This window comes from Elaeis guineensis, chromosome 10 (assembly GCF_000442705.2).
Source record: "Elaeis guineensis isolate ETL-2024a chromosome 10, EG11, whole genome shotgun sequence".
NCBI lineage: Eukaryota > Viridiplantae > Streptophyta > Magnoliopsida > Arecales > Arecaceae > Elaeis > Elaeis guineensis.
The window spans coordinates 32033715-32051320 of NC_026002.2; the positions used below are offsets into that span (position 1 = coordinate 32033715).

General features: G+C 36.2%; 1 protein-coding gene, 1 long non-coding RNA gene and 4 other non-coding genes across 11 annotated transcripts; 1 reads left to right on the forward strand and 5 right to left on the reverse strand.

The window, feature by feature from the left end:
• Positions 1–2752: 2752 nt before the first annotated feature.
• On the reverse strand, positions 2753–6010 carry LOC140851950 (uncharacterized). The gene is made up of 2 exons (XR_012134778.1): positions 5818–6010; positions 2753–4949 (listed from the first exon to the last, which is right to left on the reverse strand). It is a non-coding gene; the product is annotated as an uncharacterized lncRNA (long non-coding RNA).
• LOC114914600 (small nucleolar RNA Z278) lies at positions 4131–4245 on the reverse strand. Its single transcript, XR_003802082.1, has one exon. It is a non-coding gene; the product is annotated as a small nucleolar RNA Z278 (small nucleolar RNA).
• Positions 4614–4729, reverse strand: LOC114914598 (small nucleolar RNA Z278). Its single transcript, XR_003802080.1, has one exon. It is a non-coding gene; the product is annotated as a small nucleolar RNA Z278 (small nucleolar RNA).
• On the reverse strand, positions 4848–4942 carry LOC114914596 (small nucleolar RNA Z223). Its single transcript, XR_003802078.1, has one exon. It is a non-coding gene; the product is annotated as a small nucleolar RNA Z223 (small nucleolar RNA).
• LOC114914607 (small nucleolar RNA U36a) lies at positions 5060–5145 on the reverse strand. Its single transcript, XR_003802089.1, has one exon. It is a non-coding gene; the product is annotated as a small nucleolar RNA U36a (small nucleolar RNA).
• Positions 6010–17399, forward strand: LOC105052694 (double-strand break repair protein MRE11). Of its 6 annotated transcripts, XM_019853107.3 has the most exons (24): positions 6401–6486; positions 6587–6656; positions 7078–7125; positions 7362–7497; positions 7848–8005; positions 8575–8665; positions 9842–9961; positions 10027–10095; positions 10186–10277; positions 10395–10497; positions 10619–10726; positions 10817–10879; positions 10945–11016; positions 11130–11207; positions 11525–11587; positions 11662–11725; positions 11871–11953; positions 14674–14787; positions 14992–15069; positions 15162–15233; positions 15588–15841; positions 16135–16249; positions 16388–16579; positions 17142–17399. In XM_019853107.3, exons 3-24 carry the CDS (start codon positions 7109–7111, stop codon positions 17178–17180), a joined length of 2181 nt encoding a protein of 726 aa, XP_019708666.1. In that variant the 5' UTR covers positions 6401–6486; positions 6587–6656; positions 7078–7108; the 3' UTR covers positions 17181–17399. The 6 variants fall into 6 exon arrangements, with proteins under 6 accessions (XP_019708665.1, XP_010931906.1, XP_073100458.1 ...); XM_019853106.3 differs by lacking the exons at positions 6401–6486; positions 6587–6656 and adding an exon at positions 6010–6358 and having other exon boundaries at positions 7047–7125; XM_010933604.4 differs by lacking the exons at positions 6401–6486; positions 6587–6656 and adding an exon at positions 6010–6358.
• The last annotated feature ends 207 nt before the right edge of the window (positions 17400–17606 follow it).

Here is a 17606-nt window from a genome sequence, read left to right on the forward strand (position 1 = left end):
ACTGGCTAGGACCCCTGGAGGGGGGCATCCCCACCCAGAGGGGTAGTTCATCGTGATTTGAAGAACTAGAGTATCTGATCCCTAATCTCACCACTATCCTCCACCACAGTGCCATTGCTCTCCCTTAGCTGCCTAATATGGTTGGTAGATCTCCGAATCATCATAGAATGATGAAAAAAATCTGATGTTCCGGTCATCCTCCTTGATCCACTGCACTCTGAACTTTTACTTCCACAGCGTCTCCTGCTGTCACAACAGAGCATGATGCTCAGAGAGCTTATGTTGTAGCTCTCTCGGATTAGACTTCTGGAGACCTCTCTCCTGATCCTCTCTCCTATGAAACTCCACGATCTCTACCTCTACCTCCTCGAGCCGTCTGAAGATGTTGCCAACGTCAAATCAGTTTCATCGGATGAACCTGCGCCTCGCCAGCTCAAGCCTCCTAGTCATTCGGTACCTTATATCTCCATGGATTGGCATCCTCCAAACATCTCTAATCATGTTCACCAACCAATCCATTGCTCTATTAACTTTATGGAACTGTACTAACTTAGGACATGTTTGAGAAATCTAGTATGAATAGAGTGGATTTTATGTTAGTTTCATAGAGTAAATACTCTTTTCGGGTAAGATGTATATCAATGCGATACCCCAGCCCTCTCCCTCCTGCAAATCCTGCAGACAAGAAGTCCACAAATATGATTTAGGCTAAGCCTAGGATAGATCTTTAGAAAGATATGCATGAGCTACGCAAGCTGACAAGTCTGATCTCCTACTAGATTTTTCAAACAGGACCTTTATGTAATCAGTAGCCAATATCATAAATTTGAAACCTTCTGACAATAAAGTTCTTTCCTTCAAAACCTCAACATTGGTTTTTTCTGCTGCTCTTGATCCCTCCCCTTCTTCTTACCTCTCTTCTCTTCCACTATTTTCCTTGGTCACTTAAAACAATATTGTTTGTTGCCATTGTTATCATCATCCTTAATGAGTGGAGGGGAGTGCAAGGTTGCAATAAGCAACAAAAGGGAAGAAGTCTTTTTTTTTTTTTTTTTTGTTTGCCTCCAAATTTTTTTAATACAATAAGATTAGAAATAAACAATATGTTGGTATTAGGACTATCAAAAGAATTCAAATTGGGTTTTAATTTTGTTATCTTGGAGAAGCATCGGCGAGGGGAGAAGGGAAGGTTTTTGTAAGTGAGACGGAGCAACTTGCAGGAGATGATCGGAGAGAAAGGTGCGCTAGCACCGATAGAGAAATAGATTGATTCACCAACTGGATCAAGTTATTAGTGGACAAATGCCATGCTAAAGAAGTGGCCAAAAAAAATTCTGAAAAAGAACTCTAGACCAAGATCAAACTAGATCAATCTCCAAGGGTCAAGGTTGAACCCATGGTGGATGGCCTAGAGCTGACCCACCGATAGCCCTACACGTGCCTGAGGTGTATACAAACAAGTTAGTTCAAGCTTAGCTTATTTTGCAATCGAACAAAACTTGAGCTAGCTCATTTAGGTATAAGTTAAACTCAAACCGCTTACAAATAGCTCATTTAGGAGATATGGTGACAGCATAATTTTTTTTTAAAGATATTTTTTTATAAAATTCAAACCAATAAGCTAGATCACATTTATCTTATTTGGATTGATAGAATTCAAGACAAAAGAAGAAAAATTGAGTAAGAACTCCATGTTTGATTCGGGAACATGAGAAAATAGAAATCCATCATTAACACTTGTCTCACCTTATTTCTATTTACATGTTAATTAACACTGTATAATTATCCACTAATATTAAAAGGATAATTTTGTCCAATTTTGAAAAAAAAAAAAAAAAAAAAAAAAAAAAAAAAAAAAAAAAAAAAAACAAACAAACAAACAAACCAACCTCTTCTATCCTCACCAGCATCCGAATGATATTTTCTCTGTCCCAATATATCATTCAAACAAAATAATACCATAAGTACGATAGTTATTTGAAATAAGGGCATTTAATCTAGAAAAAGTAATGCTTATCCTATTACTGTTCTCCAATGCAAAACCCTATTTTAACCCCAAAATCTCTATCCTTTCAAATTAGTCCTTAGTCCTCAATTTTTAGTAGGCCGCTTATCCAGAAGTAGAGAATGAGTACAACTGCCACATCAGCAACATATTTGAGAAAGGAATGCAAATTTTAAATTATGGATTGAAGATGCACAATTTCAATATAACAACTCCAAAACTATGTTCCAAATGCACCAAATCCAACTTAGGAATATGATTAAAAAATATATATTTACATAATTTTATAATTGTAAATACATATCATATAATGAAATAAAAAGGATTTTCGAAATTAACAGTGAAATATCGAATAATCCAAATAAAGACCCATTTATACGACTAAAAATATCAAGAAATCAAAAATTATATGATTTACGCTACTAAAAATATCCAAAAGCTTCGTTATACAGGCAGAAATAAAAATAAATATTTAAATTTAAATACTTTATGAATCCATAGATTTTAATACTTCAAATATACTCACACATTACAACCACAATTTGATACACCTATTTAACGTATATATCAAAAACTATCGAAATTCTGATTTCTATATATTTTTAGTGATATAGATCATGTCAATAATCTTCAAGTCAGATGCCCAAGCTTATTGATGTTAAAATTAATTTTGCCAAGAACAAACATAACATCATATATCCTTCACTAAAACCCTCAACTGAAAACATAATAATCTAAACATTGAAGTAACCATTGCAATCGCCTCAACAACCTGAGCCTTTACCAGGTTATCGGCTCCATCACTTCTATTATTCCAATAAAATGAATAATGGTATCAAACATTCGGTTTTAAAGGAAAACAAGCTCTACCAGCAGGCACATCACTCCTTCAATGAGCAAATTACCTTAAATTTTGTCGACAACGAAATCATCTACATACAATACACCTCAAGGGCAACAATCTATACAAATTATAGAACCATAATGACGACCGCATGTCCTCCCAAACATCAGAAGATACATAGTAGGAGATGGAACTGAAAATGTATTCCAAGGTATCACCATGCCAAGAGTCTGACACATCAACACCATGTTTCTTCTCTCAAATGCCGACAGGATGGGATCGAACCTCATAAACACAGCAATTATTTCTTGCATGAATGTTATCACTTGAATTCAACCAAAACAATTGAATTAGCATACTTGGATTATATTGTTGCAAGCAATTGAAACTATAATACCATTATAGTGCCTCAATAAACTACTAATAAACTCGAACATATTCCTCACTAACATACCTTCTCCTATCTTGTTAGAGAATTGAAAAAAAGCAACTCAGAATGCCACAGATCTAAGAAGAAAGATTACTGAAAGGATAAATCGAATTCAAACTAGCTAATTTTCCCATCAAAACAAATTCAAAAATAGCATATAATTTGTCGGTCATTTAGATATACATATTTATATAAAGTGCATCCCTGACAACCTCTAATATAAAAGAATATTTTAAAAAAATTGTGGTGCGGTTGTTTAACTCCAATAGCATTTGATGATAGAAGAAACTGACGACAACACAGTGTCCAAGTTCCTCAGACTAATGTAAACCGGTAATAGTAGAATACCGTAGAAAAGAACAGGACAACAAAAAAGGAAGAAAAAGATGAGGATCCTCCCAGCTCAAGGTTTAGAGAAGTCCAGATCCAAATCTTGCACCATCCTTGTCAACCATCCTGTAATTGAGTAGCTAATCATCCATGGATTTATGAACAGGTGGCCCTTGCTCGATCACAGGCCATTCCACAATATAGTAGAGTTCAACTCCACCTTGGAGAGGATGATCCAGGCTCATAATTTGGGATTGCAAAGAATTCTTTCTTTAATGTCTTTTAGAAAAAATCATTTGCTGGAGGTGACATCCATCATATGCAAACCACACTGAATACTCCTAAAAGCTAAAGAAATTGGTAGAGACTCAAATTCATCATTGGGACCCAAAAAGTCAACTTAGGCATGCCTTCTTCTGTTCAAAGTATATTCATCTTCCATGCCCAAGAGAGACGTAAACCATGATACCTTATACTTAAACAGAGAAAATAAACTCAAATGGTAAAAGACAAGCCTTAGCGCCTCAGAAGTATCTGTTGATGTCACGTAAGGTGCTGCTTCCCCAAGTAGGTTCTCCCTGCAAGCAGGGACTTGGTTCCACAACATATCCATTTTGCAGACAAATCATCATCGGCAGTGGCAAAAGAATTCAATATAAGAATAGTCATCTAAATAAAACGCCAAGAGTGTGCTTGGTATTTTTTTGATCAAGAATTACCATTACTAGCTTGCATTACTGTGTGCCAACAAGGAGATGCGGGATCTGACATGGGAAGGATAAAAATTGTCTTTCACACATAGCTCGGCAATCAAGAACCAGACTTTATGTACAAAATATGTACTTATGTAATACAATGAATGTTAAAACAAACAATAAAACCTTTATAAAGATATATCTTGAACAAATAAAAGAGATATGAACTTAGAAAACAACTAGAATCCATTTGTCAATTGGCTATACCTCATACATATCAGGTAACATCATGATCAATAAAGAGCTAATGCCTCAGAAAAGTCCACTGAAGTCATTTGAATGTAGCAGCTCCAAGCAGGTTCCCCCTGTAAAACAGGGACTTGGAGCTATCCACACCTCATAAACTTGGAGATATCATCACAGGCGGAATGAAAAGAAACAGCCATTTTAGTTATCAGATGCTATCAAAGTTAATTCAAACAAGAGAAAAATCAAAAAGTCATGCATGGAAAACTAGAAAATTCAGTGATAACTTTTAATATAGAAAGGCTCAACTTTCTAAAAGCTTCCTCTATCATGAATTTTCTGAAGCAGAACTGGCATTTTTGAAGCTGTATAGATTCTCATCACAGCCAAGATAACTCACTGAATCCACAATACACAAAACATGAAAACATCTAACTGCCTAAGCATTCAAAAATTAATTTTATAATAGTAAGAAAGTTCTAAAAAAGTATGATATTAATTCTTAATGTCAGCTCATATCAAGAAATTCAACCATTTTATACCATATGCTTCATGTATAATTATCAGAAGCGCGGGTAGGTTATAATCATCGCCAACAAAAGAGTGTTTCAAGGAAAATCAGATCAACCATAAATTAAAACAAAAAACAACCAATCTGATTTTTTTTTAAAAATTTTGCCCTAGTAACCTAAAAGGATAAGGTAATCCCGAAACCAAAGATAACAAAAAGAAAACCACTCAAAAGACCAAATTTTGATTACTTTGTGAGCTAGACTTTAAAAGCAAAACTATGAGGATTAAATCCCACGTTAGCCCCGACGTCTTCGCCATATGCCTCCATGACTACGCTATTTGGGCGGCGAAACCACAAAAAACTTATGGGTGCGGAGAGACAAAAGGAAGAAAATATGATCAAAAGAATCGCAATCTAGTTATTATGTAGACCCAGATCAGTCGTTTGAATGAACTGCAACACAGAACGGCGAATAAATCTAGCATTGAGGCTTTGATGTCACCAAAGGTCTCAGAAAAGCACGGGGTCCAACATGGGATACTTCCACGAAAATTAAAACCCTAAAATCTCTCAAATCCAAACATTACGCATTAGTTCCTGGCAAAATCCAATACCTTCTACGACAAACAAGTTTAAAGATCGAAACTTTTCTTGAATCAACCACGGAACAAAAGGCAACGATCGAAAATTTTCTCAAACCAGAAAGACAAGGAAACTTGGGTATTTTCGACAATGAAGAAGGCCTGAACTTACGCAAAAAACCCAAAACACAACGAACCCTACTACAACTTCACAGCTAGCTGATTAGGGTTTCAGGCTTTCAGGCATTCGAGTGCAAAGAAGCAAGCAACGAAAAGGCAGCGCCTTTCGACGCCTACCATCACCCGATGGCCGCCATGCAAACACCACAATTAGAAGCACAAACCCAAAATCCAAGACAAAGAAAGCCAATAGCCTTCCCACTACTTTATAGAAGAACTGAAGAAACCCTAACCCTACATCACCGTACAATTCCATATCGAACGGCTGAAATTCTGTCCTGAGGAAATCAGGTGTTACACAACCGGTGCGCGCGGGCCGAGCCTTTGACCCAGAGTTCAGGTCGTCTTCACGGCGGTTCTTTGAACCGGCCAAGCCCAGGATCGAGCCGAAGCAAACCGGCGACCCCTTGGAAGTATTGGTGCGGGGAGGAGAGAAAGGGGTGAGTTCCTTATATAGAAGTTCCCGCCACCGTTCCGTGGGATCGAGCTCGAATCGATTCAAAAATCCAATCCACCCTCTTCCCCTTCCTCAGGTAAGGAAAGTTAGTGATCGATTTCTATACGTAGTTCATCGGCTTTTTCTTTCGATTTCTTCTCCAGGTTCGGATCCTTCTTTTGCCGGATTTTATCGTGTTCTTCGAGTTCGGTCCATGTTTCCAAGGTCTGATATTTTGTCCTAAATTTTGTCTTTTAACTTCCTCTCTTTTGCATGAAACCAACTCCATGGTGTAAGAGCTCCGATTAATGTAGTCTTTTGATAGGAATATTTGACTTAGGTTTTATGAGGGTCTGGGAGAGGGTGGAGGAGGGCTGGCAGATGAAATAACAGCGGTATGATGGCATTTGGTGTAGATAATTTGATCGTTTACTTTTTGGTTTTTGATCGCATTATGGTTGATATTAGAAGAAGCAGAGAAGGGTTTTAAAATTGTTACAAAACTGAGAGTTTTATTTACTCTGAGGGATGCTATGGTGTGGCAACAAGAACTTAATGGCAAGGTTTCAACAACATACATAGATGAAACATCATGTACTATGTTTATTGCTTGTATTTTCAAGGTACTTGTTATGTCAGTGAGGCCTTGAGATGGCTGCATTTTATAAAATATCGCATTGTATTCAGCAACCCTTTAAACTGTATTTATATGTGCCCCCCTTTTATTTTTTTATTTATTTTTGGTATATGTATCCCTCCTTTATTGAAAGTTAAAGTATTCACAGATAGCTGATCCTGGAACTGGTGTTCATACAGGATATGATGAAGGTGTAAGTGCTGCCCAGACATGGGAGATTCATCAATGTAAGACTTGCTTTTCCAATATCTTCCAATAGAGTAAACAAAAGGGACATGGATTCTTCTTCCATTTGCAAGATATGCCATATATGTACTTATGCATGAAATTGGTACTAGAATTATCATTTTTGTATATTTGATGAAACTGAGCTATTTGTTTGCATTGTAATGTTTGTTCTATTTTGATTTTTTTTTTTTTTAATTGGCTGCTCTATATAATAGTTATTTAACAAACATTTCAGGGAGGACACCAGCAGTACACTCCGAGTGCTCATAGCAACTGACTGTCATTTGGGTTATATGGAGAAAGATGAGATTCGCAGGTTTGATTCATTTCAGGCATTTGAGGAGATTTGCTCAATAGCTGAGCAAAAGCAGGTAAATTAACTTCTCATTTTTAAGTTCTATAATATTAGCTATGAGCTTCAGCATAGGAATACTCCATAAAGTTACTGATGCTATGTATTCTTGTTCCACTAACCTTGTTATTCTATTTTGTGTATGTATGTGTTCCTTATATTTTGCATCTTCTATTTGTTTTTTTCCTCCTGCTCTACATTTGCTTCCTTGTTTTTTGTGCTTCAGCTAATGCCACTATTTATTATTGTATGTAGCTAATGTAACCTGCTTAATTTCTTCATGCTAGACTTGATTAGGTGTCATAGGATTTGATGATATTGCCCTCTTGACTCAAGAGAAAGACCTTAAAGGAATTATTTTGACTGCAGGTAGATTTCTTGCTTCTTGGTGGTGACCTGTTCCATGAGAATAAGCCTTCAAGATCGACCTTAGTGAAGACTATTGAGATCCTAAGGCGCTATTGCCTCAATGACAATCCGGTGCAGTTCCAAGTTGTCAGTGATCAGACAATGAACTTCCAAAACATGTATGATGAACTTGTTTTCTCTGTATTATATTCATGGCATTAAAGATGCTTGCTGTGTACATTGGGTTTTTAAACTTGAGATTCTGGTCTCCAAATGACCTAGTTGCTTCCTAATTGGGCTTGACATAATATGGTTAATTTAGGATTCTTTTGAGTTGTGTGCTTGGTCATGGTTGTGAAGGCTTGATGGTGGCAATTGGTAAAATAACTCAATGCCTCTAACAAGTCAATTTTGATGTTCACCTTTCTTATGTTCTGTCAAATTTTTACCTTCCTCCCATGCAATGCTTTAAAATTTGACCATAAAACTGGACTTGTAACTTAATTTTATAATATATCTTATTTGTTACAAGGCTATTGACAAGATAAAGTTGCATTGATCCGAGGAATAACACTTGGAAAACAAAAGAAAACTTTTCATGGGCTTCTAATGTTGAATGCAATGCTCTATCTTGGTTGAAAATTGCTTTACTGATGATACCAATATAATGGCAAGCTAGAACTTATAAAAAGACAACACATTAGTGCATGTGACTGAATCTGAGCTTTTATTGTGTTTTGTTTCTCAGATTTGGTCATGTAAACTATGAAGACCCACACTTCAATGTTGGCTTACCTGTTTTCACTATTCACGGGAATCATGATGATCCTGCTGGAGTGGTATGATGGGAAATACCAACTGTAGTTTCAATTTTTTTATCATTCATTGCAGTTCCATTGCTTCATGCTTTTGTTTTGCTAAAGCTTTAATAATTTTAATTCTTACTTGAAGGGAGATACACAGGAAAGTTTACATCCCAAAAGTTTGATGGTATTTTAGGAGTTATATAAGCAATACATAATGCCTTTTATTGGATGAGAAATTATAGCAATCCACACTAATTTTCAGATGTGCTGCATGTGCCAAATGCTAGTCCTTGTTAATCTGTTTAAACTCCATCTACTCCAAACAACACATGCAACCTCTTTCTTACAGCTATTATAAGCTTTAGCTTGCTTGCAACTCTAACTATTATGCCGCTGATCTACAAATATGAAATATTGACTTGACTAATTATATAGTGTCCTTGGCATACATATGTAAAACCTTATATGCCTTAAATGATTATTATTGTTATTATAACTTTTGCATACAATCAGAAGTTCAGAACCATCATAAATTGTCCCAATTACTGGAAATTGGCTTGATATATCCTGCCTCATTATTCATTATTTAAATTTACTAATAAGTAATAACTATTCTATATAATATCTAGATTTATTTTTTTTAAAGAATGTATTATTTTTTTGTATTCTTGTATTATCATGTGAAAATTAAATTTAGGCAGTTAGTGTGGATACTGTGCATCTAAGCTGTCAAGTGGTAACCTAGATTGTTATTGAAAGTTAAGGCAGTCACCTAAACATTCACTAGCTTAGGTGGCTACTGACTAGGTGTTGGACAGTTCCAGAACACCAAGGCTGATGCCTGTGACAGCATTCCTTCTACAAAATCTTAAAAAAGCTGATAAAAAAAGCTCAATCATGGGTATTTTTCAAACTTTTATTTGTGTACTTCTTGACTCAGATTGTTGTTTAGAACAGTAATTGAACAGATATTTTTCAAATTTACTTGTTAATTCTTTATCTACTAGGTGCCATGATCACCAAAACTTTGTTAGGATCTATACTCTGTAATAGTGTAATTGCTGTTAAACATCTCTAAAGTAATTTAAGAATCACTATTTGGTATTTCCTTTTGCTAAATATCCATTTTTGATCCTTCTCAATTCCTGTACTTTATATATCATCTGCCAGTTAAATGCCTCATGCCCTGTCATTGATTATGTTGTACAGGATAATCTTTCTGCCATTGACATTCTCTCTACATGTAACCTTGTGAACTATTTTGGTAAAATGGTGCTTGGCGGTTCTGGTGTTGGTCAAATAACACTGTATCCTATACTTATTAGAAAGGTGAGTTTATTTGGGTAGAGACAGTACTTTCACCATATTGAAAAACTAATAATATTGCATTTCAGGGTACAACTTCGTTGGCTTTATATGGTCTTGGAAACATTAGAGATGAACGGCTTAACAGAATGTTTCAGGTGCATCATAAACTTGTTTCCATTGGATGTCTTGATAATGTTTTGGAGGATTCTGTTTCTATCATTGGACTTAACCATTTGATTCCTCAGACACCACATGCAGTACAGTGGATGCGACCTCAGGCCCAAGAAGGATGTCCAGTATCAGATTGGTTCAACATTCTGGTTCTTCATCAGAACAGGTTATGTATTTTGTGTTGGAAAAGTTAATTGATTCTTTTGGCTCGGTGGATTTTCCTTATATCTCAATAACATGTCTGTTTGGATCATGACGTGTTCTATGCTTGTGTAATTGATAGAATCAAGACAAATCCCAAAAATGCAATAAATGAACATTTCTTACCACGGTTCCTAGACTTCATAGTTTGGGGGCACGAACATGAATGCCTTATTGATCCACAGGTATTACTTTAGATATGTCTCTGTTTACAGTATGTCTCTCTCTTTTTGTTTTCCTTTTTTCCATATTTTCCGGGTATGCATGTGTCTGTGTGTGGCTTCCTGCTGAAATTGGTACTTACAGGAGGTTCCTGGGATGGGCTTTCATATTACTCAGCCAGGCTCTTCCGTTGCAACATCACTGATTGATGGAGAAGCAAAGCCTAAGCATGTACTGCTTTTGGAAATTAAGGTTGCTTCTTTTTCTTGTTTTTATTTATTTCTTTTCATCATCTTTATGTAGACATTCTTAAATCACATTGCTTATGTGTTTTGTATATAGGGCAGTCAGTACAGACCTACAAAAATACCTTTAAAGTCGGTGAGGCCTTTCGAGTATGCTGAGGTAAGGAACTAAACTTGAAATTTGTTTCTCCATATTCCTCATTGTATGCATCTCTTTTTCTGTAGGTTGTGTTAAAGGATGAACCTGATATTGATCCTAATGATCAAGCATCTGTTCTTGAACATTTGGACAAAATTGTAAGGAGATATCTTGTTTTGAAGAAGTTATTTTTAACTTCACATGCCTGATACTTGGTAGCCACACTTTATTATGTGTATTCTCTTAATCTCAATTGGCTCAATTACTTTAGGTTAGAAATCTGATCGAGAAAAGTAGGAAAGCATCTGTCAGCAGGTCAGAGCTTAAACTCCCATTAGTCAGAATAAAGGTAAAGCTTCTTAAGTAGTCCTGTCAGTGATGAACTTTTGTATGCTTTATGGTGAACATGCAGTATTTTACCCGAGGACATGTTCAAAGTTGTTTCCATGTGATTAGGTTGATTCTTTTTTCTTCCTCGGTACTTATATTGAATTTCTCACTTACACTCATCTCTTTCCCCCCTGTCTGTGCTTGCACGAGTGCAAGGCTGCTGTCCATCTGTCTTCCTGTTGCAGATTAATTTTCCATTTTGTTGTCACTACTTAGTCGTTGGAAATTTTGGTCTGATTATGTTTCATGTTTTGATTGTCAACAATTAACCTGTAGGTTGATTATTCTGGGTTTTCAACAATCAACCCTCAGAGGTTTGGCCAGAAGTATGTGGGGAAGGTAGTGTGACTGGAATATAATGTTTTCTACTAACCTTGATATATATTCAGCTACTACCTTGCTCCAATCTGCAGGTTGCTAATCCACAAGACATTCTCATTTTCACAAAGGCTGCAAAGAAACGCCAATCTGTTGAAGGTACTAAAGGTTTATGCATGGTGTTAGTGTCTGTCTATGAGAGTGTGCTTGTGTGTGTTTGGAGTCTGTAGCATTTTCTTGAGTCTCGTGTACATTTCCTTGAAAATACTGATTTATTGAGTTGATAATTCTTGTTATATTGTAGACAAGATTGATGATTCTGAAAGGCTTCGTCCAGAGGAACTGAATCAACAAAACATTGAGGCTCTGGTCGCTGAAAATAACTTGGTATTCCACTTTACTGTCTCCAATTTTTAGGGTGTGACTGTGAAGTAGTTTTTTCTTTTCTTATACTTGAGATGCAATGGTTTAGCAAAAAAAATGGTAAAGCATAATGGTAAAGCATAAACAACGCCAACCATATGCTTAAAAAAGATCCTAGCTTTTCAGGTTGTGTTTACTTTATGATGCCAAGTCCTTCGAGATGGAACTTGGCTTTAATCCAATGTTTTTTAGATGCTAGATATGAGCAACAAGAGAGCAGATGTTCAGTATAGTCCAACTTGATTGCCTCTTGCTTGACTGCTATCAAGAAAATTGATGTGGCCATCCATGTACTTTATGATTCAAGGATTGAATGATGTGCTGGCCATGCTGGCTGGCATGGGCTGTAGCATGCATGGCATGCTGATCTGTACTGGCCATGCCATGCTGTGCCTTGCCAAGTGCATGCCGAATTGCCGGCATATACCATGTGTCACCATGTGCACATGATGAGGCATGTACCATGCCACTAGGTGACTGTTATGGGCATCGGCACTGGATCAGTAATCTTTGATATGAATGTACATATCCAGAAACATCTACACAGTTAATGGTCAATTTAAGAAAAATATATACATTGCATCGAGTGAGGTATGAACATTCAGATCCTCTCTTTGTTTCAGCCGGGCCAAATGAATTTTTGTTTCAGCAATTACAGTGTGGTTATTTTGGCTGGAATGTAAGAGTCCAAATATATAAATGAGTTGGATATATAAAAAAAAAACATAAAAGAAGTCAGAGAAATAATTTGACACCAACTATGATAGGGACCTTTTAGTGAATTTGGTCTGATGCAATTAGAATTTTTAAATTTTTAAACGATGTAAACTTAAAAGAAATCATGTTTTGCATTATTTTAGAATTTAATTTATTATTTTGTTGTTTGATGACAATATAAAACATGAGATTTTATGTTTCTTTGAGATATGAGCTTCATCCCTTTTTTTTAAAAAAAAATAGTTTTTGGGGCACTGTTGAAAGCTCATCAAGTTTGAGTTTAATCTTGAAAATGAATAATAAATGATAAAAATAAGCACAAATATCTCATATAAAATATGCTCGATCACATAAGTCCTTTTATTTGTTACTCTGAAACTGGCCATTTTCTACTTAAATTGGTTTTTGAATTGGTTCTGTTTTAAAATTTAATTAGATACGGAGGACTTCAAAGCAGTGTCCCCACCTTCCCTGGAAGTGCTAAGGGCTGACTTAGAACATGATCTAATTGTGACTATGGCAACTTCCAAGAATATCTCATTTATTTGATGTGGAATGCCCAGGTGATCTGCCATTGTGCCGCAGATACCCTAGGTTCTTTGGACATGTTCATGATGAATTTTGTTCCTCCTATGTATTTTTTCAAGCTAATTTTGATGTTTCTTCACATTGTTTGTTAACATCTTATAAAATCATTGTCCCTAAGGACTGAACTGTTGTAATGACAAATAGAAACAATGAAACTAGGAAGCACAGATATGATACGGGATATGGGTACGGTATGTTATGGATATGGAGATATGATAAATTCTTAAAAATATAGGATACAATATGGCTGGGATACGATATATTAAAAAATATAAAATTAATATAATATTAATGTAAAAGCATAAATACTCAAGATAAATTTAACATATAAATACAAATTATAACTCAAGAGCACCTATGTTTGAAAAGTAAGCATCACTAATGCATAGTCATTACAAGCAAAAATCCTAAAAGATTAACATAAAAGCACCAATATTTCAGTATCCAGCAATATCACGGCCGTACCCAGCCATATCCTAGCAGTATCCAACCGTATCCGACGTCGGAAAAATCAGAAAAGAGAGGAAAAATAGAGGGACATGTGGTGGGTACGTATCGCACCGTGTCCCCAGTGTTTCCATATTGGAAACGTGTTTGACACTGGTACAGCAGCCATTTTGCCGTATCCGTGCTTCCTAGCAATGAACTATCCATTAGTTCTTTGCTTCTACAAATGTAACAGAAATTCCTAAGCCTTGTGTTATTACCAGAATTTATTCCAAAACATGAGGATCATCGAAACAAGATCAGCTAAGATTACAAAAAATAAAAAAAATAAAAAAGTGATGCCCAGCTACATGCCTTGGATGTACTCGAGGTTATGCCTCTGAAAAGGCAGCTGACTTGGTTTATCAGAAAATTGAAGACTAGACCAGATCTACTTGTCTAAATTACTTCTAGCAGAAAGAACAGTGGAATATGATTTATATTGTATAATCATGCTGTTTTTTTTTTTTTTGAAGGACCCTAAACCCTGCACATGATGTCTAATACACTAGTTTGAATCCATCATTGAACAGGAGAACGATGCAGTTGGGTTCATTTAACTTGGACGTTTGATGATGACTCTATGAGACAACCCAAGCTTCCTTAAATAATGTTTGATGGTATCAGAGTGGTGCACTTTGCTTTCTAAGAATATAATAGTATTAAGGATTGGGAAGCTGTATGAATGTGAAAAATCTTGTTGGATAAATTTCATAGTTTTTGAATTGTTTTATGATGCCTAGGAAAATATAATATTACTTCATAGCATGATTTATAACCTTTCTTAAACAAATTAGACATTTGCTCTTCTAGCTATCTTTTGCTTATGATCAATGAGGGTTTTGCCAAATAAGCAATGTCCAGGTTTGTAAACCTTTCTGCTTGGCTTACAGAAAATGGAGATCCTTCCGGTTAATGATTTGGATATTGCCTTACACGACTTTGTGAACAAAGATGACAAAATGGCTTTCTACTCTTGCTTGCAGTACAATCTTGATGAAACACGAGTAAGTCTCTCTTACTTAAAGTTTCTCATTAAGAACTTCCTTTGTTTATGCACTGTCAACATGAGCAAACTCTGTGTACAAAAGAATATGGTGGCACTCTCTTGTACAAACGAATATGGTGACTCTTTCGTACAAAAGAATATTGTGACACTCTCTTGTACAGTATCATTTAACCTGACCCTTGATTTCTTTTATGACCCACAGAATAAATTGAGCAGTGAAGCAGATAAACTGAAGATTGAAGAAGAAGATATAATACTTAAAGTAGGCAAGTGCATTGAGGTATGGAGCTAATTATATCGACTCATAGATGCCAGATCAAAATCAAGGGCAGTAATGGATATCATGCATGTGTGACACTTTGTCTTCTGCAGGAACGTGTAAAAGAAAGGTCATTACGTTCTAAGGAAAACATGAGAATAACCTCCAGCTCACAAAACTTACAGGTTTATATATTTATTTAATGAAAGCATGAAAGATCCTAAAGCATGTACCAAGGATTCAGGTGCCGGTGCAAGGATGTGCAGATTTGTGCCGTGTTGAAACAAATAAAAGACTAAAGGAAAAAAGTTTTGCCTGGTACTTAGTGGTACCAAAAGCTGCATTAAACTGTGCCGGTTCTGCATGAATCAATGTGGGCTAAAATGGCCTGCCATACACTGGGTATCTTAGCACATATGCATGCCGAATGTCAGCACCCTGTGAGCACGGAATGGCAGTGTTGGCACTTGAATCATTTGTGTGGTGGAATTCCATTTTATTCGCATTGACCTTGGGTCCTTGACCATTCCTTTAAGCAGGATAATAGAGGCAGAATTACAAGTGGTTCTACTAGCGTGAATTCGTTCAGTGATGAAGAGGATACAAGGCAGATGCTTTCAATTTCAAAAGCTGCTGGCCGAGGAAGGAAAGTATTATCTGGAGCTTCTAGGGCCTCCCATGATGCTTCTGACCCTGGCAAAAGTGGATCTTCAAGGAGAGGCAGGGGAAGAGACTCTAGCAGTCTAAAGCAGATGACGCTTGATGCAACAATGAAAATCCGCCAGTCAGAGAGGTTATTATGCAGTGCATTACTTGTACCATATCCCTGTTGAAGGATTGTCAAACACTTGACAGCTGGAATTTTCTTTAATTGTTTGGGTCTTGTACCATATCTAAGAATATAGATGTGCATGCATCCACAAAATTTTTGGTCTAGTAACAACTCACCTAGGATGGCCTCAAGGAATGTGAAATTGGGATTATTGTGTCATATACTTTGTAATTCTTGGTGATACTTTAACTTTGATACTGATATTGAGAATCTTTGTTTTATTATTTTATTTTATTTTTAAAGTTCTGTTGCAGATCAGCATCAGCCTCTGCATCAGCTGCAGTTCGAAGTATTGTGGCGGAAGAGGTGGAATTTCCTTCAAGTGAAGAGACAGAAAGATATGAAATAAATGAAGTTGCTGATAGTTCTGTAAGTTCAACATTTTCCAATTTTTATATGCATCATTATTTTTCAGCTTATTCATCTCAATCGAGGATTAATCCCTCTGCTGTATTGTGCTGTAAAAATCTGATTTTCTTTGCACTTTTTTCCCCTTCTATTGTCAAGGAGCCTGAGGCAACTTTTAAAGATAAGGGGCGAAAAAGAGCTGCACCTAGGGGTAGGGGAAGAGGTTCTACATCATCTGCAAAGAGGGGACGGAAGTCAGATGTTTCTTCCATCCATAGCATGCTTATGAATAGGGATGACGACGATGATGATGATGACATGCCGAACAGATTAAAGAAAGCTCAACCTCGGGTACATGAAGTGCCTTGGAGATTTAGTATTTTTTTCTCTTTTCAATCATCTGCACATCAGATTATGCCTCAACTATCATGAAACAAGTTGTTTAGGAGGAATTTTTTTGTGGACTTGAATATACATAACCCGTGCATTCTCTTTTAGACTTTGCTTCTTTATCCTGGTTTTTGGGTATTATTAAATAATTCAAGACTTAATTATACTAATATATAGAAGATAATTTCACATAGCGCACATTATGCAGTTTAGCTATTGCCATATCCAGAGTTCTTGACTTCTTATTGACATTTGCTCCTGCCACCTTTTCCCTGTTATATTTTGAAAGTGGGGAACTTTAGTGCAATATATGGATATAAAAGCTTTTTCATGTGCATTCCATTTGGTTAAAACTGGCCAGCTTGTAGAATATTGTTTCCCAGGTTAGCAGTGTTTGTGAGCATTTTTTGTTTTGCTTAACTGATAAACAATTGTTTGTCATGGTGTTATGGCTTTGAACTTCTATCTATTTCGATGCCTGTATTATAGTTTTGCATTGCTAACCTGGTCTTTATATTCACAGGTAACTAGAAATTATGGAGCCATCCGAAAGCGGCCATAAGGGTGATCTTCTAAAGTACAGTGATAGCTCATGTTTTTTGAAGAACATCATTATACTAAAATCAACCCTTGTATATGGCATGTAAACGTTGTTTCAGTATTACTGGCTTTTGTTGGAAGTCATAATGAGTTCTATATATTATCTTGTAATTTGTAATACTAGCAGTGGCTTTGTTTGTTGTCTTTGAAATCTGGCTTCATCTGCTCTTTTGAGGTTTCCCATTTCCCTGTTGAGCAAGAATGTTTTCTTCACTGTGGGTAAAGTTGTCTTGTGACGAACAACCTCTTCATCTTTATAAGCATCTGAACATTCCTTTCTTTGGGAGGCTGCTTAAACTGTTGGTGAAAATGTGGTTGGTACAAACTTACTGAAACCCTCTGATACCTCTGATTTTCAATTATGCAATTGGCATGTCTGCGGCTGCGA

Coding starts and splice junctions, on each gene's coding strand:
- LOC105052694 (XM_019853106.3), top strand. Junction 16,250..16,387: donor ATGAAGTTGCTGATAGTTCT/GTAAGTTCAACA, acceptor TCTATTGTCAAG/GAGCCTGAGGCAACTTTTAA. Junction 16,580..17,141: donor TAAAGAAAGCTCAACCTCGG/GTACATGAAGTG, acceptor TTATATTCACAG/GTAACTAGAAATTATGGAGC.